Genomic DNA, 26,453 nt, shown 5'->3' with positions numbered 1-26,453 from the left:
ATATACACTAGGTGGAAGATTTCCTGGGCCCTGCCAGCAGTAACAGAGCGAGGTGAAGTGCACTGACATTTTCAAAAGGCCACTGCAGCCATTTTGCCAATGAACGAAAAATTCATGTTTTTCAATTGCACATAAATCATACTGATAATTAGTTATTGATTGCCAATTGGGCATTGATTGCCAGATGCTGTTAAATTGGGTACATTTTACAACATCAATCACCATCTTAGCAGTGTGAAACTTTGTATTAGCCTTTGCATACAGGAGAGGGCGGTAAAATCACATCTGTGTACTATTTTGAGGAACCACAACACCTTTCACTTGCTACCAGGTTGACTTTTAAAGGTCCCATGTAGTATGAAGTGAGATTTCCATGTGTTGTTTGATTCTAAAGCAGGTCTAGGTTCTATATTAATACTATGAAAGTATCAAAGCGCTCAGTCCACAGAGAAATGCACACAGCTCATATTCAGAAACTGAGCCTTCAAACGGGCTGTCAGGACTTTTGTAGCTTTGTGATGTCACAACAAAGCAGTCACTGCCCCCCCCCAGGCTCAGATCCTCTCTTCTGATTTGCTCACCGACCTGTTGTGCCTGAGATATGAGATGTAAAATAACATTGAGATGGTTTTTGGTTTTTAAAACCACAAATATATCTTCTGATGAATCAGCACTTCAAATAAAACACAGGAGAAGAGAAAAATATGGGATCTTTAAACAAGACAAGCCATGCTAGGCCCTAGACTTTAATTAACTTTAAACTTTTGTTGGATATGGTAATATGGATGGAGTATAAAACTTTACTTTGCTTACCACGAGTTGAGTAAAACTATTGGCCTGAGCGAGCAAAGTCAAGTTGTTATACACATCAAGAGCAACAATATTTTAGGAACATTTCAGAACAGAACTCAATCGACTTTAATCAGTCTACCAAGTATTTTGTTAGCCTCAGGTGCACATAGGCTCGGATGGGCTTTGAGAACACCAACATGCTAACGGCGATGCAGATAAATTGTGAATTTTGGGGACCATTAATGTCTGTACTCTACTGAATTCAATGGCGTTGCATCCAACAGTTGTCGAGGACCCAAGTGCTGCTCCACATGGCTGAAAATAGTGTCTTTGTTGAAACTAAGGCACCAACTGAAACTTATGGCTTCATCTATTTGTTCTGCACTAACACAACAGTAGATTATATCGCTATCTTCAGTAATATACAATACAGTTTGTATAGTTCCAAACAAACTCTGTGAAACGATTGACACTTAAACTTTAAATTATGACTCTCATGCTACAGCACATCACTATAACTTTAAACCTTATAATATCACTGCATTGTTCTTATGGCTCATTTGTCAACAGCATATAGTTCAGTCTCTGTGCTTTACTTGAACAGGAGTCAGTGAATCTATTCATTCAGTATCCTCCAGCAAACACTGAAGAGGTGTCATCTTTATGAAGATGAGTGGTAGTGAGTGAAACAGAGTTAGGTCACCGCGGCAATCAAGCACCTTTTGAAATTCCCATATAAACAGGGGTGCACATAACTGGTGGGCAGCATAGTCGAAATAAAGGATGCGCAGCAGATGATAGCAAAAGAGGTGTTTTTGCGTACCAACACTTTTGGGTTTGGTGTTTTTGGGACACAGTTAATGACCGAAACATTAGGATTTTTCCACACATTACTGGTAAGATTATGACAAATGTGTTAAAGGGGCTATTTTTAAGTTTTCTCTGCTGCCGAATGTAGTTTCTTGCTTGGAGTGGGTGGTGGTGATTGTCGTCTGAAAATAACTTCAGCCAGCATTGGGGTTTACAAGACAAAAGGTTATAATACGCACTCTGAGCAGCGCTACGTCTTCAGGGGCAGATTGGAGGCTACAGTGAGTCGCTATCAGAAAGTGACGAGACTAGCAGGGGCTAGCTGGTTAGCATGCTATCTTCAGTGGAAGAAAAGACGTGAGTTAACATTGGCGTTGCTTTCCACCTCTGGAGACAGCTCTTAGAGAGTAAAGCAATGAAGTTTGATTCTGAACTCGCACAGTTTCTTAGTAAGTAAACAGCTGTTAATGCTAACACTGGCTATGTAGCAATAGCAAAACTTACAGGTAGCCCCTTTAATGTTAGTAATCAGTTGTTGTGTAGCTTTTAGCCTTCTTTTTTAAGTAGATGCATGTGAATTTTCACATCAAGTAAGTGCCGATCGTGCCTGTCAGACTCTTGCCTCCCATTCCTGATGCACATCCACTTAAAGAAGTAGGCCTACATCATCACCTACCACAGATGGAGATAGTGAGGAGAGCAGTCAGGAGGGTAGTAGGATAACTGTGCTGCATACCAAGCAACATCTACAGGTGCTCCCTGGAGAACCAGACCAAAACAGTTATGTGCACCCCTGCATATAAAGAGAGATCCGACAAAACACTTCAGTATTGAGTACATTGAGGCTTTGAAACATCATCTCAGGTTCCAGACCTCTACCTGACCTCTATCCAGACCTGTGTCTAACTCCTAAGATGATAGCATTAAGCTGAGACAGTTTGATAAAACAGACTTACAATACAAATGCTACAGTGTGGAAATGATGCATTTCCACATACAATACAGTACAAGTTCATCTTTGCAAACTCTCCAAACTTTCTCCATCCCATCCTTCTTCTCTTGTTCCGTTTCTGGCTGAATGACTGTACCATTGGCACCTGAAGTCCTGCTGTCTACTTCCCCGCACTGGTTTTCTGTTTGAGGTTATGTTTCTGTGCAATGCCATAGGGCACATGGGCAGCGATGGTGCCCATCTCTGCTGCTCCCTCCACATGAAACATCTGATCATCGAAGTAGATGTGTGGCCTGATCTTCTCCAGCATGGGGCCCTTCGGTGCTCCTGCTAGGAACAAGGCCTCGTCGATCTCCAAGCCCCAGGCCCTGAGCGTCTTCAGTGCCCGAATCCCAGAGCTGGCTGCGCTACGAGCTGTCACCAAGAAAGTCCGGATGGGACAGTCCAGGCGGTGGCCTTTAGCATAAAACTTTTTCTGGAGCTTCCCCAGTGCCTCCAGGAAGCCCTTCAGGGGACCCTGCAGGAGAGGAACAGATGATGATAAAGCAGAGCTGGTGAGATTGTGTGTTCCCTCGTGTTGCAGTGTCGTGTTTTGTGTATTTTATGCATCATTAGTTGTTATTGCTTTGTCATGCCACATCTTTAAGTGCATGCGGCACAAGCAAACCTTGATTAAATTAGCACCATTTTATTTTAATATAGCACAGTATGAAGCCTGCACAAGCTGAGTTTATAAATTGCTGGCTGTCTGACAGAATCACACACCAACTGACAGCGTTTTGAAACCATTTATCATCCTATCATATCATTTATCATTTTGCATAATTTATTCATAGAATAATCAATTAATGAAATGGATATTATATCGTGAACATCTGCATAATTATTCACAGGTGATTAGGGCTACGTGGAAATGGCAGTGTTAAGACTGCAGAGGAGATCAGGGTTTAAAACCCGCCTACCGTTTGTCGCCTCTGTTTCTATTATAGCCTCGTTTTACTTTTTAATAATAAATGACAAAAAAAAACAAAAAACAAACCTGATCCTTTCTTGGAAAGAGTGAAATGCAATTTGCACTCATGATTATTTAGCCTGAGGTACATCAGCACATTAGCTACTGTTCGGGAGGGAAGTTGTCCCCTAGACATTTCCAATAAAAACTACACACATGATCCAATAGCGTGTCCTCGTTTTCCCTCTCGTGTTCAAAGAACTTGTCCAGGCCGTGGGCCTTGAAGATACGCTCTGACTCATCAGAGAATAGGACGGCGTCACCATCAAACGCCACCCTCAGCTGGGTCTCCGATACCTCCGACTGCTTCTCTGGCATGAACATTGTGGCTGCTGCGATGCCTGAACACAAACACACGGAGAGATATTGGTAATAATGTGTTCAGCAGTACATTAGCTGAAGGCACGGAAGTTGTACAAACTTTGCTTCGTCTTTCTTTACTTCACTTTCATTTCACTTCACTCAAAATCAAAGCCATAGACACTTTAATACATGTAGATAAACACATGTTGATTGGATCAGAATCACTTTTATCACTAACTAATCCCTAATCCTAACCCTAATTTATCACTTCTAACACTAACCCAAAGCAAGAGACTGACTGACAGACTCTGATACCTGCAAATACTTTTTATTCAAAATTTGAACTTTAGTCAGAAGTGGGAAAATTAACTTAAATATTGAAACTGTATAACCTTTTTGAATTCAAAATTTAGTTTATAAGCACAACAAAGCGTTTGAAGTAGTTTGCCCTCTGGTCCAGCAGAGGGCGTCCACAATCAGTTTGACCTATCGGATGCCATATTGGCAAAATGGATCTGAGAAATATTTTGGACTCCTCACCGTGGATGGTAAAACGATGAGACTGTGCTGGTTGTCAAGTGAAGAGAAACACAGGAAATGCAGTTCACTTCAGTTCACCACTTCATTTCCTGCTACAGCTAGAATGAATGAGGACGGTTTTCACACTCGGCTGCAGTGCTATTAAAAAAACATATACTTATAGTGGCAGCATACAGGAAGTATTAATAAATGGCTTTGAAACTAATTAAAACCTTTCGAGTTAAATGTCAAGGACACTTCCTTTGCTTGACTGTGTGTGTGTGTGTGTGTGTGTGTGTGTGTGTGTGTGTGTGTGTGTGTGTGTGTGTGTGTGTGTGTGTGTAGTGTTGTTGATTCATGTGTGTGCTGATAGTGTGTGTCAGTGTCGTGTGTGTGGTGTGTGTGTGTGTGTGTGTGAGAGAGAGAAGAGGCCGATTGATGGTGGGCGTGTGCTTCCCACAGAGTCTCGTCATTAGTGACCTTAAGCTTGTAAGTCACATGAAGAACGTCCCCGAAGTCACCTTGAGAGGTTTGTGGTCACGTTGTGTGTGTGTGTGTCAGCACTCTTCTAGTTTTCCCTCTGGCCTCAACATACACAGAGACAGAAGAAACAGTCGGTTGTTTTCTGGTTCTTACAGTGAGAAAGTGGAAATCTGGAAAATATCGAACATTCTGGGTCAACTAATCCAATTCAAATCTTGCTTTTAAATTAGTTTGAAACTGGTTTCATCCTTTGTGTTTAGGGTTTTTTTTTTAACCTGGCACTGCAGCTGAAGAAGACACAGGCAAATACACACAACAAATCAACAAAAGCAAATACAGAAAACGGGCTGCAAGACTGCACCCGTGTGGGACGCACTTGTTGTTCAATGCTTTTAACTCCATAAGTCACAAAGCATTGAACAGCAAGTGTATTGTGTATAGTGCACGTTTCTGTGTTTGGATGTGTTGTGTGTAATTTGCAGCATGTGTGTTGTCAAATTGATGAAGATGTGTGAATTTGCTTGTTTTGTATTACTCGCAGTGCATTGAGCTCTCAGGGCCACCGTAGTCCGCCTATTTCACTGTGTTTTATTCCTCTTTGACAGCAGTAATAATGCAGCATGAAATGTTCAGCACTGAACAAATTTAAATCTTCCGAAGCGGTTGTCACTTTAAGTCCCAAAAATTTCACATCAGTATATTCTGTTCCCAGCTCCTTGTCAGCTGAGCGTATTACCATCCTGTATTTCTTTGGCAGAGAGAAGCCACATGTTTTCAAATATTGATACACACTCAGAGCTACAGACAGAGCAAATGGGATGTTACTTCCTACAGCTGTTCCCTTTAGTGTGTGTCTTGATATGCTGTGACACGCAGGAGTCAATCAAGCAAATACAAAGAGAGGAAAATATCAATATGGTGATTTATGGTAATGTCACTGCAGCGTTGGAGAACATGTCAGTCAGTGGTACTTATTATGCAAACAGGAGGGGAAAAAAATCACAATGTATACATCCAGAACAGTGAGCTTTGTGTGTGTGTGTGTGTGTGTGTGTGTGTGTGTGTGTGTGTGTGTGTGTGTGTGTGTGTGTGTGTGTGTGTGTGTGTGTGTGTGTGTGTTGCCTTTTACATTGCAGTTTAAAGGCAGGACCAGAGTTTTATTCCATTAATCTGACATCGAATAAATCTGACAAATCTGCCAACCACTTTCCTAGACTATTAAATTATTCTGCACTTACACTTATAATTACATAGACAACAGTAAAACCAAGCAGCCATGATGTTTGCTGTGATGAATTACCAATGTGAAGCAAGTTTATGTCTGTGCAAAATACATTTCTTTGCAATAAGGGAAATGAATGAAAATCAGTGGATGCCTGGAAGGAAAGATATTCTCCAACTGCACTGCAGCTTTGTCACCTGCAGTGCAGTTGTATGTAAAATAAATGAACTAAAACTTGATAAAACAGTTGTTGCTGCATGGACACTACTGTCCTGGCTATGGTCAAGTTTACAAAATCTAAATTGGTTGTTCGGCACCTGAGTAAAGCCTCATCAAGGTCTCTGAAACCAGAGGCCTGTTTGATTCAATTTACAACATGAAAGCTATTCCTTAAAAAAAAAAAAAAAAATGTCGAACACTGTGCGAGAGCATATTCATTTAATGTCCAACCCCCAGGATATCATGGTTTTTAGTGTGACCAGACGCCCTTGTTTGCTGAAGCTGTCCCTGGATATGTCTCCGTTTTTAGTTGTGAAGTCTATTTTTTTCACACATCATGAATGTAAATAAAATTAATTCAAATTAACTTAATGAACTAATAAAATATAAATCACACTCGCTTTTACAGTGGAACATAACTGACATAATTAATCATTTGATCACTTTAGAACCATTCTTAATGGTTAAAAGTAAGACTGTTGGTATTTAAATATGTCAAAATGTCATCTTCACCTGTAGTAAGGAATCTCTTACTCCTGTATTCTCTTTACAGAATCCTTAAGTGTAATTCTCCTCATTTTTTGATAATTACAGACCACGGGTAACATCATTAACATTTATACAGGAAGATCAATAACATACACATCATCGGCAGTAACAAATACCCTATAAAAGTTAGACTGTATCGTCCTCACAGGTGTGTGTGTGTGTGTGTGGTCGTCACCTTCAGCCAGCGCCTCCCTGACCTTCTCAGCGTCAGCAGACAGGTAGAGGTTGGTCTGCCAGGCCTTCAGGTAGCCAGTAGGACTGCTTCCCCCCGTCATGCAAAACCTCTCAATGAACAAGTCTGAGGACCAGAGAGACAAACAGCGGTGAGGTTTTTAGTTTCACTTTGGTGTTTAATAGAATTTTAAAGGGTGATAGAAATAAAACACAGAAATCCTCATTTCTCCCAGCTTGTTGAATGTGTGAGTTTACGCTCAGGAGTCATAGGAGGTGAAGTGGGAGGACGACGGGGTTAGAGACAGGGTAACACGATAAACTTACAAGTACAAGTGGAGAGGGGGTTTATCTAGAGGGGGAAGGAGGGGGCTGGAGGAGGGGCGAGGGGCTGTGCAGATAAGAGCTACAGGGATAAGACTGGTGGGAAAGTGTCTGTTTGCATTTTGGCTGAGGGAGCCTCTTAATACTGTGTGGTGGCCTGATCCAAAGATTAGCAGAGAGACGCTGTGTAAAGAACCCGGGGAGAGTGATATCAGGTCATTACATCCATGATTACAGAGCTGTGGATCACCCAGTGTGTGTGTGTGTTAACTTAAAATTAGCTCATCTTTACATGAGGGAACAGAGAGAACAGGAGATATTGGGGCGATAGACTAATGCTGTAATGGAGATGTGATAGAATGAATTTGAGCAGAGCTAAAGGTTACAATAGGTGGATGACACCCAGGATAGATGGAGATATAGTAAAAGAGAAGGTTAGTGGGAGGGAGACTGATTATTCATTATTAAAAGAGAAACTGCAAGGTTATAGTATTTATTTAAAGTTATACTAGTCTTGGCGAGAAACTTATCAATGTAGTTTGTATCTCAATGTAGTTTCACAGGCTCTGAGCCTCTCTTCTGATTGGCTGACTGTTTTCTGAGTGATCAGTTAAAAAATTAAAAATGGCTGAGGGTGGTGACTGCTTTGTTGTGACATCACAAAGTTACAGAAATCCTGATGGCTGGTTTTAAGGCTCAGTTTCTGAATACAGGCTTTGTGCGTTTCTCTGTGGACTGAGGCTTTGATACTTTCCCAGTATTAATGTAGAAACTAGACCTGCTTTATAATCAAAAAAAGACATGGAATTTCTCACTTTATACATCATCATCGATACAGCTAAAGCAGAGTTATCCTGACTTTTTGTCCATGGTCATGCAACAAGTAGCATTTTTTTAATTTGACCGTCCCTCTCCTGTTCTAATTGTCCATGTTTTTCAAACTCCATACTCAGTTTTTAACAAGCCAAGGTAAACCTGATGACATCACTGTGACATCACCAGGATTATTTTCTCAGGCTTTTCAAAACCAGAGAGGACAAAATACAGTAGAATTGTTTTCACAGGCACAGACTGATACTTCCCATGAGCTAACTTTACTTTCTGTGGGAAATCAGTGAAGTGAAGTTGCTTTGTGCTTTGTGTTGCCTCACAGGGGCCCTTCTGCCAGGGTGACATAAGGTGGCAGCCGCCGCTCCTTAATCACACCTTAAACAACCCTAACCCCAGCTAACCCTAACCATAACCCATCCCAAATTTGGACAATCTAATTCAAAAGTCTATAAATAAAAATTTGTTGCCGGTTGGACATTTACAAGCGTGAATCTCCAATGTCCAAGTGCAAGTGAATGCAGCATGAGATGAAACAGGTTATAGGTGTGAAAAAAGCTATTGGCCCTGCCTCTGAAGTGCCCACCCCTCTAGTTTGCTCTGATTGGTCAGGGGAGACGTCTATCTACAATGTAGAGAGAAGCTGTGAAAAAAACAGGCTTTTTCTGACAAAAGAAACGTCATTACGTCTTAAGCTTGGCTACGCTCTGCTCGCTGCCCCGCTAAGTGAATTCTGATCCGATCTTCACTGGGAGGCGTCCATTTTGTAGCCGGTAAGCTAACAAACAATAGCAGACCCGCCGCAGATGGAGTCGCGTGGAGAGGAGAAGCGAGGGAAGAGCAGCAAACAAGTAATCGATTGATCGTCTGCTGTGGACTTCTCATGATGATATTCACAACCTGGAATACTTTTACAAGGAACCCTTTTGATTTTTGTGACCTGTGGACCGTTATGGGCTAAAGGAATATAAACAACGGAGGAATGGAGAGAGAATTGGAGTTCTACACGTTCTACACGTTTAAACGGTAAGCAGTCACCAAACTCTGCTGGTACACCATGCTGGGAGATATTTATGTGCTTATAGTTAGCGCAAGACAAACTAAATATTTGAATTCTTGAGCCTCTAACCAAGCTAACGAGGTACAGACTGTGTATATTGACAAATGTTTTTACTCCCTCTGATGGGCCCGGGGACGGGCCGGTGGGCCGTATGACATTAATCACTTTATGTCTGTGTTGTGTTTGGATGTAGAGGCCAACACCGGGATATCGTCGGAGGCGATCTCAATTAATTCTGACAACAAGACGTCAATAACAAAATTATATAATATTTTATATATATTATATATATTTCCCACTGTCACACATATTATTACTGTATAATTGACTCTGTTATAAAGGCCCTATTGGTTTTGGGGATGTTGGGGGGAGGGTCTGTGACTTTTATTTTCGTGGTTAAGTGTCTTTGGTCTGAAAAAGATTGAGAAACACACAAAAACAACAACAGGGATCTTGTGGAGAAAACATTTACAGTTAAAGAGTCTCCAAATTAGCATGAGTCAGTTCTCCATTCAGACAAATCTAATGTCAGCGGTGTTAAACTCTTGTATCCACTGGTATGAAGTGACAATACAGGCGGAAACAAAAACAGTTATTGTGCAGTGTGACTCATGGATGTGCTGGAGGCGGATGGAGCTGGAGATAGAAACTAAAAGAAACAGAGGGACAGTGTTGCTTTAAACCCCCTGAGTGATCTCTCCATCATTCAAAGAACCGACTGTCCTCTTCACATTTCCTAAATGGTTTATTTAGCTTTGTAGTCAGGCCCTCGTGGGTTTGACCCCCACACTACCTCATCATTTCAAACCTCCCAAGTGTCCCCTGCCTTTAAGACGGGTGCCGGAGCGTGAGAGTCACTGGAGGGAAAATGTCCTCGCCACTGATGTCTTTGTATCCCCCCCGCATAATGTTTTGATAGAATCCATCTTGTATGATTTATTTACTTGTTCCGAAGATCTAAAACATGGTAATAGGAGAACAGGAACTCAGCAGGACCTTGAAGACACTGCTGTCACGTCAAAGTACGAGCAGCTTCATTGCACAGTTTAATATTTTTACTCTCGTAGCCGCTATGTTCAATGTTATGAATATTGATGCTTGTGTGAGTCCATGTAGCGGCTCCAGGTCTGATTTCCATAGAGAATGTTAATGTCATCACGTGAACTCTCAATTTACTGCACACGGAGCACATTACAGGGCCTGCCAGTCATCTTAGCCCCCGGGTCCTACCATGTATACATGCTAAACAGATGGATTGAATTGCTAGCGGTCACCTATATTTGTCATTCAGAGCTATGTGTAACTGTGTAGTTGTGCTCGGTCATCCGAACGCAAGGAGAGAAACTTTATACTCCATCCTGCAACTGTTAAAAATAGCAAGTGTAAGTAGATGATGAGAAATTAATGTGTATTTAAGTGTTTCTCTGTGGTGATCATGTTGCACTTTCGAATGGGAAAAGCTAAAGGAGAAGGTAATATTAATCATGTCTTGTAGCTCTTATCTCTGTGACATCAGAGAGACCATGTTTTCTTTTCATTCTGTTGCAAAGGTCAGAGGTCAGGGGACTGTTTGAATGCACTGAGCCCTTCATACAGAGAGCCACCAAAGACATCTAACATGGAAGCATCTGGAAGGCCATCAGACCTGTTTTTGTTTCGGGCCTCTTGGATTATTCTTGCGTCCCAGAGGACGTCATCTTGAGCTCAACCCCGGCCCGGAGCTCTGAGGAACAGGAAGTGGTCTGTGAGGACGATGTCATAAGAGGGTCTGAGAGTACCCTGGGAAGGATCATGCCAGTCAGCTGTTCATACACTTTGTTGTTTGTCTCTCAGCTGAGCTTGCGTCAGCTTCGGTATCCGGACCAACTTGGATTATCTCATTGGTGTCTTAAAGTTGCATAAGGAAACGGTTCAATAAAAACTCACACGGGATGGACGCAACAAGGTGTGCTAAAGAAATGAATACTAGTATAAATACTCCGGTATTTCAGAAAAAAAAAACTTCAGCCACTGGTTTCTAATATTTCTATTAGTTGTTGTTTCTGTCTTTGTGTCTTGTAGCTGCTAGCTGAGCAACAAGTTGTCTTTTATCTTAAAAAAGCTAAAACAACAACAAATATGTTGGACAGTGGTTCTGGGTGGCTGAGGGTGGTAACTGTAAAGTTGTGACATCACAAATTTACAGAAATCCTGACAGCTCATTTTAAGGCACAGTAGCTGAATGTGGGATGTCTGCATATAGAGGGGCATATGTTTTGTTTGGCTCATGGAGAGAGAAATAATGACCTTGTCAAACTGAAGTGTATGTGTGGGTGTAGAAACTTGATATCTTACTAACCTATCAACGGGTTGTTACCCTATGACAGGAAGCTATTTAAAGGCACTATCGCTGCCTCATTGTGTATTTTGTCAGTGTCACTGAGGGTCACCAACATCGTAAATTCTATAGTGGCTTTAACCTGATGCGTCATTACCATTACTGTCTGCCACGCTGGGCATAAAGCACCTGATATTCCTGTGTGGAGGCACTGAAGCTCGTCTCCCTCTTGATGAGATCTCTGTAAGACTCACTGTGATGGTTGATGGTGTTGATTAGCCGTATCCCTACGTGTGCATGGTTGTACGTCACCAACACGATGTCGAACAGTTCTTCACTTTGTGGGTACAGCTCCCGCAGACGAGTGTTGACGGCCTCCAGAGCCTGTCAGAACACAGCAGTCAGCTCAGGACAGCAAAAAAAAATTTAAAAAAAGCAAAACCATCCGTCTATCAGTCAAAGTCTGTGCTGTACGTCTGTTTGTTTGTGTGACTTTTACCTTGACGAAGGGGAAAGCGGGTCCAGGGGCGAAGGGTTCGTTCTCGTGTTCGATCTGGAATCTCAGATACTCCTCCACTCCTTTCTGCTCAAACACCTTCTGCTCACGCTCGGTCCGAAACAAGACGCGAGAGGAGACGGCGATGGTCACTGCGTTCTCAGGCTTTGGCTGCGGGAAAAAAAAAAACAGAGACAAGATAGAGAGCGGTATGATGAAGAGGAAGAGAAAAAAAGGGGGAGATGAGCGAGGAGTAATGATGACTGGAGAACACAGGGGGGAAAGTGAGAGATGACGATCCTATTTTTTACCTGCGGTGTCCCACAAAACTGAACCCTGCTAATTATACTTTGAATGTCTACTTTTTACAAGAGCATGCAACTGCTGCTGTGACCTTTTTTTTTTTTAAAAGGGACGGTATGGAGAACGTCATCATTAAAACTTTATTTGGATGCAGTTAAAAGAAACTCTTCACGTCACAATACATGCTGGGCTACATGCTTATTGTCATGCCTGTTATCTGTTGTAATGTCATTACAGTATCATGGAGCAGCAACATACTGTATGAATGGGGATCTTGTCATTAGTAGAACGGTGTCATCTCTAATCATGAGATAAGAAGACTACGTATGTTCATCCACGTGGTGACCCATAGTCCAATGCAGTTCACTACAGCTGAGAGCAATTTACAAAAGTTTGTAGGTTCTTGTCGACTCTGAGGGAAGCTTAGCCCCACCTTTCACATTTTCATAAGCATTGTCGTTGGACGGTAACTTCAAAACCCGCCCACCAATATCTTAAAATAACATAATATTATTGAGTTGGTAAAATTACTTTAATAATAAAAAACTAAAAAAGCAGAAAAGCATAAAAAAATTAAAGATCATGTATAACAATTTAAGCATTTAATTTAACTCAACCAAAAATCATAGAAATTAAATTGAAACTGCCAAATTTTGGAAAGATTTAGAAGTCACCCATACAGTCAGTTAGTGAGGATTAAATCATTTGTAATTCTAGTCACATGCTGAAGATCGCTGTGACTGTTTCGAAGTGAGGGGATGTGAGGATGCATTTCTGGATAAAGCGATCTACTCAAACCTAGTTCTAGTGATACCTCACATATTACACTATAAATATGGTTTACCTGACGACAGCTGATAAAACATGATCGTGGCTCGGCATTTTAATAGTCATAACAACAGATTGAGTGAACTACATTACATGGAAACTGAGACTCTGAATATACCACGGAGCAACAAAGACAGAATCCCTCATTCCCATTGGATTGAATGAGGAGATCTGAGTGCAAGTGATGTTGTTTTTTCTTTTGTTTGTCTTTTTATTTCTTGTTTATAAGCTGTTTTTTAGGTTACAGTAACTTACATCATGTGAATGTGGCTCCCCCTGCTGGGACAGACCTGTTGTTCCAGCTGGATTTCTATAATTAACCTTACCTGCGTCTATTGATTGTGAGTTGGCCTGTACACACAGTGAGGAAGGGCGTCTTTCCAAAAACGTCTGTGTGGCAATTAGTGCTGTCCTAGTCTTTCATCACACATACCAAATATTCCAGCCCCTCCTTATATATGAAACACAAGATACTTCCTTCATTGATCTCTGTGGTATTCTTGGAGGTTGTAGTTTTGTTGTTGAATCATGCTGCAAAAAACCAAGAGGTGATTGTAATATTTAGTTTGTCGAATGGTCAGTGACACACTAAAGTGTGTGATGATTTTTACCCAGGCTTATTTCTCCATAGACTCAAATGAACGGTTGCTAGACGGCGTGGTGGCCTCGTGTTGTTCTCGTGTTGCCTAATGTGTGTGTTTACGCTTGAGTGTTGCTGTCTGGAGGGGGAGGGCAGCATTCCTACGGGGGCAACCGGCATCATTGCCCACAGTGGGACTCTGAACTCAGATGAGGGGGGGCAACTAATTTAAAGTGCAGTAATGTGCATGTGGAAGTGTGTGTGTGTTTGAAGGTTGTACCACTGCACACAACTCTGCCTATAAATATGTGTGGATGTATATGTGGAACATGGGTGCAAGTATCTTTTGTTCTGGTTAAATGTATTTTTCTAAAAAGCTTTAAATTGTGCATGTTTCCTGTAATGATTTAATTATAAAAATGAATCTAACTCTAGCTATTTTATATACTCAACTAACTTAATTAACTTAATTTAACTTGACATGCAAATGCAAAAAAGAAAAAGCACAAGATAACAATACATTCAAAAATTGTGCTTGTAAGTCAGTGTAAGTCTACATGCATTACACAGGTGTCTGTGTATTGAGACACATGCATGTTTGTGTCCATGCGCCGATGCCTGTGTGCTGGTAAGTAGGCCACAGGCCGACAGAAGCACTGAGCTACTGTCCCTCTATTTAGCCTTGTTCCATCACAACCCTGCTGCCTGCTGGCATGTCACCCACTTACCTGTTAACACACACACACACACATGCATCGCCTTGTCAGGATTACTCCCGACCCACATCACATCACATCAAGTCGGATTAAAATTTGATAGAAAACATTTTTTGATAGAAATGTTGATTCAACTGTAATTTGTGTTGCTGTTGGACCGGACTGTATTATACAAAGAGGTGTGTCTGTTGTTTAGCCAATCCTCACTGATTTGAATGAGGCGGACGGAATAATAGGCACACCTATCAACTCTATTATCATTATAACCTTCATTCATTGCATGATGTTGCATTAGAGTGCATTGGTTTTAGCTAGGTGTAGCTAACTACATGTGTATATAAACACGTCTGTGTAAAGGTAATGTTTGTACCACGTGCTTGTAAGATCAGCTTTATTTTTTGTCACCAGAGAGAAAAAGAGCTTCTCCCCAGGGCTCAGGTGAAGGTTGCAATCTGTCAGGATGAAACTAAATTAATACACAGGACCTTCTAAAGCGCAGGAGTAGGGTGAAGCTAAAAATAGGCTAACTACCTTCATTTGTTCGTTGCATGATTTATATTTTTACTGGAAGCAACCTTCAGGTGAGAAAAGCTGCTTTATTTTTAGTTTAAACTGACATTAAGATAATATGAGGGAAAACTAACATTGAGCAGGAACATTAGCACGCTGGGTTAGCTAGCTTCTCCTTCCAGAGTGGAAGCTAGTTAGCCTAAGTTGCTATAGCTTCAACTTTTGAAATAACAGCATGATGGGTACTTCTAAATGTTTAATGGTATATAGGGAGAGACAGAGAAACACATCGTTTATCAATGTTCCTGGACTATACAGGGCTGTGACGTGCTGCAGTCAGAATTACACCATGGTGCGTGCTTCTAAAGGCCGGCCCTCAAATGTCAGTCAGCCGCTGACATGGGAAGCGTGCCCACTCTAAGTTTAAAGCCTAGACATTATTTCCACAAATATGTCCAACAACAGTTTTATCCACTATTGGAAAATTTCACAATGACTCCAGTATGATTGTAGTTTATATTTCATTGCACAGAATGAGAAGAATTCAATTTAAGTTCAACTTATTTTCTTTGTTTTAGTTGGACCTCTATAACGCACCGTGAGGATAAATCTAGATTTTTTTTTTCCAGCCTGTGGCAGAGCATGCAGCCTGTCAAATAATATCAAGACTCTAATATCACAGAAGCATGAGTTCACATATTAAAGAGCCATAGCTCTGTGCAGCTGTCTAGTGACACAGCAAGTGGGTTCATTGGCTCAGTCCAGCCAGTGATTCTCCGGCACAATATGAATGAACATGACAGCACACGAGATGATGCATCAGGTCAGGTTGTTGGTTAGTGGAGTGGGCGTGTCCGTGACCATGCAGGCACATTGTCAGCCGTCACAGGGGAGGTTAAAAGACGGTGAAAGGGCAGAGGTGAGGGTCATTCAGTAACCATGGACACAACCTGCGACCTCACGTGATGATGGGACATACTTACGAAGAACACGCCTCCCTCCACCTTCCGGGCTCGTCTCCCTGTCACCTTAGCAGAATGACAGTTTGTTTTTATTCAACAGAAAGAACTTCTCACATTTTGACATTCTCCTCAAACATAATGGGACCTGTTAGGATGGGTGTTCTTTTTGCAATGATATGTAAGTTTCTACACATTCTTTAAAAACTATGAAGATAAGTATTTGTGTATAACAGAGGTCTGACCCAGGTGGGTCAAACTGCTATCAAAGGGCTCTGTTTACAGTGGAAAACATGGGTTTCTCCTCTGCACAGAAACAGCCTTGCAGATGTATGAGACCTTTGGTGCAGCTTATCCATTAGAGTCAGCTTACTCTATAATTAAAATGTCACACAGTCTGGGAGTGAACCCAGAGCAAGAGTCCAGTTCTTCACTGTGATTTGATACTGGTAGTGTTAACTGCCTGCCCTCTCCCAGTGGGCCTCCTACCTACTGGGAATGCATCGATCACAAGGCTCCTCTTCACAGGAACCCGCAGTGACCATGATCGCCTCCTACTTATTAAGCTGTACGGTGGCAAAGGTATAATTTAACCTGCTGGGAGTGAAAACTAAACATTCACGTATATATTTGAAGTTGCACTGAGGAATTCCAGCGTTCTTTATTACCTGGTAAAGCACAGAAAAGGAAATTGTTGTTGAACCTATCGCCCCCTCCCCCCTTCCCTTTCTTCCACTATATATTAATCCTGTCAGAGCTTTGCCAGATCAGCAGGACTGGTATCTGTGCATAACCCAGATCCATGAGTCATCTGTTATTTACATATCTGAGGCTGTGAGACATCCCTTCCATCCGTCTGAGAATGAAGAGACAAGAAGTGTGAGGGATTTCCAGACAACAGGTAGAGAAAGAGGAAAGGGAAGCAGTGAGAGTGTGGGGAGAAAGTGACGGGGGGTGAGCACCAGGGGGGGGGGGCTGATATTTATAGATAACTAAAGGCCAGTGATGATGCATTCTGTTCAGGCCTTGGCCCGATATGGTTACACAAGAGTGTGACTGAACACACTGCCAGTAACAGCAATGTTAATGTGCTGGTTTGTCTGAAATCTACAAACCTTGTCTGAAACTTGTTTTCTACTCTACTCTACTCTTTCTACTCTGGTCCTGTCTGTGTACCACAACCTTCAGGCGGTATTCAGTGAACAGAAAACCCTCTCTATGCCTCCCTATCGCATTTACGATTGTGACATCAACCTGCTGCCCAGCAACCCTCTCCTCAGCCGCCTCTACAACCTCTCCAAGCCTGAGCGGGAAGCTACGGAGAAACACATCAAGGACTCCTTGGCTGCAGGAATCATCCAAACATTTGCATTGCCCTTAGTTCCAGACTTCTCGCCATCAGCTTTTCCTCTTGGTTTCATAGACAAACCACCCATCAAGCGTAGAGGGCAGACCGAGAACTTGGTAGCGGTTGTGGTATACTGTATGTTTCCCCTCAGGGCTCACCGTAGATGCGTGCACTAACACTGCTGAGGCCGTTCGGTACTGCATGAACTCGCCTTGATTTGACTTCCACTGATAGCACCTCTCCTACAGAGAACCCTCAACACTTGCCGTACATGCCTGTATGCTGAAGAACACTGAAGAGACTGCTTGTTAGCCTGTTAGCTAGTGGATATTACTCCTGAGTCCTGCAGCCTGCAGACTTTGGAGAGACTTGCTGTTGCAGTTTGGTTACATTACACACATTTTTGTGCCAGTCAGTGTTCATAATTGTTTTACATTTTAATTTTAAATACTTAGCTGGTAGAGTTTTGTAAAAATACGTAGCATTAACACAAGTAAAAGTTCTTACTACCCAACTACATCTTAATATTATGTTGGTGTGCTCTGTATTCTTGCAGCCTGAAATGTGCTTAAAAACTAAATAGTCAAAATGCTTAAAATGCTTGATATATTTAGGCGTCTTCACCCGGTATATAATGAGAAAATAACAATTGAACCTCCAGACACTATTAGCCAATGCTAATATGCTCCTAGAAATAACGATGAGTTATGTTGCTGCTGAAGGTATTGAGCTATTTAGCCAGTCATTGTCAAGTTTGCAGCTCACAGGAGAGCAGATACACACTGCACCGATTCTGACTTTCTGTCTCAATTAAAAGTTAAATTATCTCACCTACAGCCCCTGAGCCTCTTTACCTTCTTCTTCAGGTTCAATGTGATTTAATATCAATTAAAATTGGCTTTAATTTAATGTGAATGCTACCTAATTACACTGACCTGTTCATTAAAATGATATAACTACTACTATAAATTAAGTGAAAAGTATTGAACTAGTACTGCATTTCTTTTTATATTAATGAGGCCGGTGTTGTTTAGTAAAAACTGCCATCACTGAAAAAAGTGACACCTTCCATCATTATCCTTTATTTATCTTTCATATTTATTCTCTTGGGCAGCCGGGTCTGCATAACGGGGCTGTCATCCGTGGAAATGTATCATTAGGGAAAGCTCTTCATTAGGTGAATTTGTTCTCTTGATTTTTGAAACAGCATCTGTCTGGGCTTTAGAGTCAATCAAACATTCAAACACTAAATAAGAAATTAAGTTTTTACAATGGGCTTGGTAGTATAGAAATATTAGGCCTCATATTAATGTAATGCCCTGCACGTTCAGCAACAGGCCACAACGAAACGTGTTGAAGATAGAATATGCATCACGCAAAGAAACAACAAGTTTCATATATCGATATACAGTATATTGTACTATATACCGTGATAACAAAAAAACTGATGTCATCATGGCTTCAACTTCGTCCTGCTCAGTTTTAACTGTCATGTAACCATCTAATTTCAACAGGCTTTCATTTGAATAAAAGCCCTATAATCTGCCTGGTCCATTCCCCCTGATGAATAATCACATGCAGTATACACTAATGCTATTATGTGTCTTAAAACTCTAAATTTGGTGCCTTTTACATGCGAGTACAGTTAAACCCATCCTTCAGATGAATGTATCTGTGCTGTCTATTTGGCCGGTGCTATATCTTTATTGCAGTGGTGTAATGCCGTCTATTTGGATTGATAGTTAAGCGGTGTCAGTGCTGCATGGTAATGGATGTTTACAATCTGGAAATACACCACTGCGGCTGCACTAATCCTCAAGCAGCAGAGATTACTCAGCTTTTAGCTACTTTTAGTTCTCAGTTAGCACTCACCAGTATTTTCCTTCTTATTTGTTGTTTTTTATTCTCTTCTCTTTTTGTTTGGTTACTATGATACTGTCTTACCCAAATTATTTTTTGCATTAACTTTCAATCATTCTCTTTCATAGTTTCACACTCAAACTGGCTCAGAGGCCTGTCCCCCTGATTCCTTGGAAAATGCTGCGTTGCCCTGTACAGTATGTTGATGTCCTGCACTGCTATAAACAGCACTGAACCCTGCCACTCCGTGTGCCTAGCTCTCTTTTAACTCTCAGCTCAAACACATGTTGACCTTTTGCAAACTGGAGTTTTTTATTTCTCAGAAGTTTCTTAGAAACAAAGTTGTCTCTGAGAAGTTCGGATAATTAAAGTTTTTAGATTGTAGCAATGCTCACAATAGAGACAAACTACTCAACTGAAGAACATCTGGTGTGTCGATTAGAAAATATCTAGTTGTGACGCTTTCAGTGTCACATCATCCAGTTGTATACAACAGTACTGTGGCGTTAAGTCGTTTACGTGAGACCCTTTGATTTGTCATTTATGTTCTCCTTTTCATCTTCTATGAGTTTAGTTTCATACCTATATTTTGAAAGAGAGACTGTGTCATACAAGATAGAATTTAATTTATTGTCCTGATGAGAACGAAAACTCTAAGTCATTGTATAAACCCAGATGTCACATTTAGACCAAAGTCCAGTGGGGAAAAAAAAGCTATGAATAAAAACATGTACTCCAGACAGCAGGTGATGTAGGTTAGCTTGTTAGCCTAGCCTCTAAAATCATGAAAGGCATGGTCATGAATGAATAAGTGAATTACCTTTGCTGCTTTGCTCTTTCACCTCTCACTTTTTTTTTTTTGTCTTATGTGTCTCCTATTAAAATTGAATTCATAATCTGAATGAAGGATGTAGCAGAAGTTTGAAACACTCTCTCTCACACACACACACACACACACACACACTATGGCTTGACCCCCCCCCGGCCCCTCATTAATGAGCTGTGCTTAAAGCTGCACGTGGGCTATGTAAACATCTGACTCAAGAGGATAAGCTGGGGAAGAGAGGAGCAGCATGGCAGAAGAGAGGAGAGGAGGACAGAGGGATGTTTGGAAGAAACTTCACTCTGGAAATTCCCAACTAACCATGACGTACTTACAGATAAACAGTCGGTGAGACTTACTGATTTTGGCTTGGTGGTGAGGCCCAGGTGATCCTGATCAAACTCTTCCTTCTCCTCCCATGATCCTCTGCTTTCCCCGTTGGACGAAGGGGCAACTTTGAGCTCTTTGACCTGTCCGCTCATCACCTGTACGGGGTCCAGACTCATCTTCACCATAGAGAATCCCTCTTCCTGTGCTCCCAGAGGTGCCCTGCGAACCGTCTTCTTCCTTCTGATAAAGACACAGTTCTCTTCTTAGGCAAAAAAAAAAAGAAAGGTGCAAGCGAATGAACAAAATGTCCCGCTACAGTCTGTAGCATTTATCGAGATTCTCCTGCATTGACAATAGGCTTACTACAGAGAAGGTTTGCTGGGCTTGCACCTGCCCTGAAAGCAGCCGAAGTGTGCAGAGCAAAAGTGTTCAGTCCTCTGCTTCCTGTTCACTTGTCTGTATCCTGTTCCTCCTCAAGAGGATTATTGCTCACTGCATCCAGTTCCAGAGCACGTGAAAGACGCTCACTCATTCACAACCAATTTTCCTACTCACACACACACACACTCCTCTGTGATCCATGCATACACACACACACACACACACACTGTCACTCATACAGTCTGTCCTTTGAGAGTGTGTTGCAGGCTGTGCAGCGGTCCATCTGCTGCTATCTCTCTGCCTGTGTCTTTCCCCACTCAGTGCCCCCTCTCTCCCTCTCTCCCTCTCTCCCTGTCTCCCTCCCTCCCTCCCTCCCTCTCTGTCCCATTCAATCACTCTCTCAGCTCCCCGGCTTGGTCCATTCCCCTCTGTCCTCGCGCTGACCAATCGCAGCTCTGCTTCCTTATTCAGCATGGCTCCGCCCCCACCCCAGCACCCAACACCCCGCTGTTGTCTGTTGACGGTGCAATTTGCCCAAGAGGCTCATGGGATGTTCAGGCACATACTAAGTATACAGCAGAAAATAGCCATGACAATGAGCCATTTAATCTAGAAATGAACTGAATTTTTTTAAAGAAGTGCGGTACTATGGATTGCACTTTTACTGGTTTAATTGTATTTGATTCTATTTTTATTTACTTGAGACTTTATTTTTATGGTTTTATTGTTTTTTACTGAATGCTCTCTGGCTGGTGACACTGCCTTTGGTTTATTTGCGCTGTAATACCAAGACGCTTTTGTTGTATTTCTGATCTGCTCGTTTTAACTCTGTTGCCTTATACGTCTTACTCTGCTGCTTTGTGTAAAGCACTTTGTAATGTGATCTATTATTATTTTTATTATTATTAGGATAAAACGGTATTACCTCACCTCCTATTGGCAGATTTTCTCTTCATTTTAACTTATTTCATTTTCAAATAAAGTTATTCGTCATCTTTGATGGTTAAAACATACCTAAAAGCAAAAAGTAACAGGAATAATTAAGGATAAGTAGGTTTCAGTTTAAAAGAGACGAGGCCAATAACTCGGAGAGGATGAGTGAGATAGGGGGAGATGATGAGAGAGGGGTGAGATAAATTAGCCTAAAGGATAGCAGATAATGGATGTAACCTTCATTTAAAACCAAGGTTGTACACCCAGTTGAACACAGGGCCATTAGCGTCCTTACTCATGCATGGTGAACACAGCACAGTGCCAGGGATTACGACCGCCCGATGCCTGTGAGGTCTTTTGTCATGTGTCACACAGAGGTGGCTTTACAAATTTACTTCAGATCTTCAAGGCTGATGTCTCGGTGCAGGAAGAGAGAGCGTGGCCCTTTACCTATACACGTTCACTTCACTTCATTTCTAAAGTGCTCTCATTGTGTTTGCAGCACATTTCGGTCTCTTCGGTCTAACTGTGCCTCTGATCTGTGGAGCCACAGTGGGTCAGTTTTTTCCTAATCTATCAAGAAATAAATAATCAAATGATAAGTTGAGTAAAATGAACCAGGAGATAGACAGTAGTATAGAACCACTAGAAGTAGCAGTGGTATAGTCTGTGTCATTATTTGTATGAGTATCATTAACAATAGTGCTGCTTTTGAAATGCTTCGTTAGATATTTTTGGCACAGTTGAACATTCAGATGCGATCTCAGCGTTGCATTGACATCACCTCTCTGCAGAAATCTGGGTCAGTAACAGTCGTCTTTGATTGACTTTTCAAACAAAGAGAGTTTTGTGACATCAAATAATCACTGATGTCATGTAGCGAATGGGGAGTTGAGCAGAAGTAGAAGCAGTAACGCTCCCGTGGTGTGGTAGCAGTGTTTGTAGAGTTGCACTGGTAGTCATGGTAATAGTAACTAGTAAGTAGTAGAACTTTTCCTTCGTCCTTTGTTCATTCATTACCCCCAGAAAGGTAAAACCCCAAATATTAGCTTCACTTTATTGCTTACTAGTGCAGTTAAGGACGGATTTCAAACTTTCACTGAGTATTTTCAAAAGTGAATACAGTATAATTTTTTAACTTATAGCCATAGATTTGAATCTGATGTTTTTGTTCATATTCAAGGCTGAACACTCACACTGATGGAGCTTCTTACACTTAGTTTTATTTGTGCTTTAATTATCATTGTATGTGCATATGTCCTTTAGTGTTTGATTGTGTTTTTTTTATTTATATCATTAATATTTCTTGTTCTTTTTTTGTAGTTATCGTATTGTATAATCAGCATAATAACAATAATAATAAAAAATATTGTAGTTATACTAGTTGTATTTCAAGTAGTAGTGCTATTGGCACAGCAGCTGCAGTGACTGAATTTGTCTTTAAAATCCAAGATAATATAATATGTTCTGCAGCATAATTTGTTGCTAATTACAGCTCAGTGAATATATACCAGATACCTGATTGGTTCAATGTAAGAAAGTTTTGTGGCCTCAAATAATTCTTGATAACCCCAAAACACACCAAGTAGTATTAGTGTAGTATTAGCAGGAGCAGTTGTGGTGGTGGCAGTGGTAGTAGGAGGTGGAGTTGTCTTCTCTCCTCTGCTCATTCATTAATCTCCTCTTGTCTACACAGTGTGGTTGTGTGTTTATCAGCTGGACACTGACAGTGTAAGAGAGGGTTGCTTAGCAGCCACATCCGTCTGACTGATCACTGATAGTGACTGGGTTAAAGTGTTGTTTTGTAGTTGAGTTCTGCTGACTGTCACCCTGTTTTCACCCAATAATAATTTACGGTTTCTCTTTGCGTGTTTCCACTCTGCTCTTTCCTCACTCTGCTGCGTTTTGCTTTCACACAGATTGTTGTGAGGGAACTAAACATCTGACTTTTGCGTGGTCCTTGCAAAGCCTTTGCAGTGAAAATGTCACAGACGGGGACATTAGTTCAGATACTGGAGCTGAGTGTAACTGAGCTTACAGCCCCATCCTGTGGCCGCTTTGCAAAACTGCACCTCTTCACCGTGACCTCTATTGCTGCAGTGTGATTCACTGTTTCTCTGCTGCTTAGCCTCTGCGTGTGCGTTTGTGATGTTTGGTTTTCCACTGAGCTGAAGCCTGATACAGCCGGGCTCAGAATAGATTTATATTGATCCATGACGGATGGCTGGAGAAGGGGCAATGGAAAGAAAAAAAAAAAGAGTTTGGTCAAAAGAGGAACCAAAGTTGTGATAAATCTGGATGTCTTTCTATTGATGTCCACACATATTCAGCCCCGGGAAAACACATTATCTAACCAGTGAAATTAATTGCTTGGTATTGTCCTTTAATGAAGCACTTAAAAACAGGAAATGTGTTTGATTCTTCAGCACAAAACGTGTCTGTTAATGTTTCTGGCCCTTGTGTGAAGACAATGTCTTCATTAAAATTCATAAAGTCAGAGCTTAATCTTCATGAGTCATTTCATTGTGTTCAATTATTTCTCTGTCGCTGTCCGGCTGAGTAAATGAGTGTCCGCAGACACAAGAGGCAAAATTAATTTCCGCAGTCATTAATTTTCACTTTGAATTTTGACTGTGTGTGTGTGTGTGTGTGTGTGGGCATGGGTGTATGTGTGTGTGTGTGTGTGTGTGTGTGGTGACATTAGGCTAAAGGTTAGATTTAGGTTAAGGTTAGGGTTAGAGTAAATCTGCAGCAAATGTAAGTCAATGTAACATCATCTGAATTCGCATAGACGTGTGTGTGTGTCTCTGTGTGTGTGTGTGTGTGTGTGTGTGTGTGTGTGTGTGTGTGTGTGTGTGTGCGCACCTTAGTGCCTGTATATCCATATGTGTAATAATGTAGGTGTGAGATGGTGTTTTGTGTGTTTATGTACTCCCTGCCTTGTGGCCTCAGCATGGTTACCATGAGAACAGCACAAGTGGTGACATCACTGCAGCAGTGTGACATCATTGCCAGACAATGACTCATACTCTTGGCTCACTGTTGTGTGTGTGTGTGTGTGTGTGTGTGTGTGTGTGTGTGTGTGTGTGTGTGTGTGTGTGTGTGTGTGTGAGCGTGTTTGAATGTGTGAAGGTGCTATCGGAGGAAACACATGGGCCGAATCAAAACAGTTACTCAGTTGACATCCATGTGTTTTATTCTATGTAACAAAAATAATTACATCGTCTTTGTTCTAGCGGCCTACAGTAACAATATTGAAAAACAAAGAAAACAAAAGCAAAATCATCCGACGGGACAAATAGACATTTACATGAACATCATAGAGAAATGTTGAAGAATAGAATTATATTGCACAACTGAGCACAAATGGTCCCCTGTCAAAAAAAGTACAATATCTATGTTCATATTCATGTCACACAGCTCAGAGCGCCCGTCCAGAGCTTTCTGCGGACTGACAGCTGATGGACTGCATCATGTGATCAATACAGCATCACCTCATGTTAAACTCCACCTGATACAACCACAGCAATAATATACTTCATTTTTCTAACACAACACAGTCCCGTTCTTTGGCACATAATATCTGCAGAGTAAAATGTTGAGATTCGTCAGTGTGGTTTTGAATTGGATACAGCATGGGAAACATAGGATGTGAAAGCAATCAAAACAACGAAACAAGAAAACCATTAGCGTCTGCAGTCTCAGGGAGGAAAGACGAAGTGCCTCTCTCGCTCTGAGCCGGTGATAATTAGGATGGACAGAAGCTAATCAGCGGAGGAGAGTGGAGATCAAAACATTGTGAAGCCACTCTGTGAGCCAATCTGTTCTAATGAAACTGTTTCACTGCATACCGCCCCACATAAAATGGGACTTAATCAAAGCCTATTAATATAGTGAGTCAAAACACAAAAGAGGCAACAAAACACATTGACTTGTATGTATTTGTTCTTTCTGGTAGACCTACTCTTAACAGAAGTGCAAAATATCTGCCAGTGGACTGAGATAATCTTACTTACTAAAGTTTGGATTTTCTGAGAGGGAATTGGATCTTTACTTGTCTTTCTGATGCTAGCATTTTCCAATCCTACATAAGGGGGCTTTAAAGCTGCATTTACTGATTTTTGCCACTTGGGGGCAGCAAAAAAGCCAAAAATAAACGCAATATTATCATCGCATGAAGTTGTTACAGTCAACCTGTGCAAGCAAACATTTATTTACACATAACGACCCAGGTCCAATACTCACTCTCCATTTACCTGTGTTTTGATCTCCACTAACTCCTGAGGGATTTGTTTCTCGTTCGCTGGCTCGTCACTGACTGTGTGTTTCTTGGTGTTGGGTAGGTCGTGTACATTGAGCTGAAACAGGCTGAAAAGCTCCACACAGCTGATGGAGAACTGCAGAGTTAGTGGATATTTTCTGTGGGTTTGTCACACATTTAATACATGTCTTTCTTTCTGTTTAACAGTACAGCTTTAAGTGTGGCGGTTTATACCAATAGTTTATTCAGTAACATGACAAAACCTGCTTAAAACTGTTTGTTTTGTCTTTCGCCTTTTTTTTTGTTTGTTTTTTACTTCCACATTTTTATTTTAAAATTTCACTTTCACATCCTTTTCCGTACCAACAATTTCATGTCTGGAGACATTTATCCTCTTGACTCATTTGTTTCAGTCACGGAGGTCTGCACTCTCGCCTCCTTTACATTGACTTTACACTCTGGCAGTAAGGAGATGATGTTAATGATTCAAGAAAACCTACAAAACAAGTTGATTTGCACTATAAAAGTTACACTTTGAGCTTTTTGCACTTCTTAAAAGAAAAG

The 26,453-nt window shown here is 41.3% G+C and overlaps 1 protein-coding gene across 1 annotated transcript; it reads right to left on the bottom strand.

The window, feature by feature from the left end:
• Positions 1-1,954: 1,954 nt before the first annotated feature.
• Positions 1,955-20,562, bottom strand: LOC111233203 (cytosolic 5'-nucleotidase 1A-like). Its single transcript, XM_022760963.1, has 7 exons — positions 20,344-20,562; positions 15,978-16,022; positions 12,061-12,228; positions 11,816-11,945; positions 7,037-7,159; positions 3,723-3,907; positions 1,955-3,071 (listed from the first exon to the last, which is right to left on the bottom strand). The coding sequence occupies exons 1-7, from the start codon at positions 20,497-20,499 to the stop codon at positions 2,715-2,717; spliced, it is 1,164 nt and encodes a 387-aa protein (XP_022616684.1). The 5' UTR covers positions 20,500-20,562; the 3' UTR covers positions 1,955-2,714.
• Between the last annotated feature and the right edge of the window lie 5,891 nt (positions 20,563-26,453).

The sequence above is a fragment of the Seriola dumerili genome, unplaced genomic scaffold (genome assembly GCF_002260705.1).
Source record: "Seriola dumerili isolate Sdu_G_001 unplaced genomic scaffold, Sdu_1.0 BDQW01000378.1, whole genome shotgun sequence".
Taxonomy (NCBI): Eukaryota; Metazoa; Chordata; class Actinopteri; order Carangiformes; family Carangidae; genus Seriola; species Seriola dumerili.
This window is presented reverse-complemented; position numbering and strand designations above follow the sequence as displayed.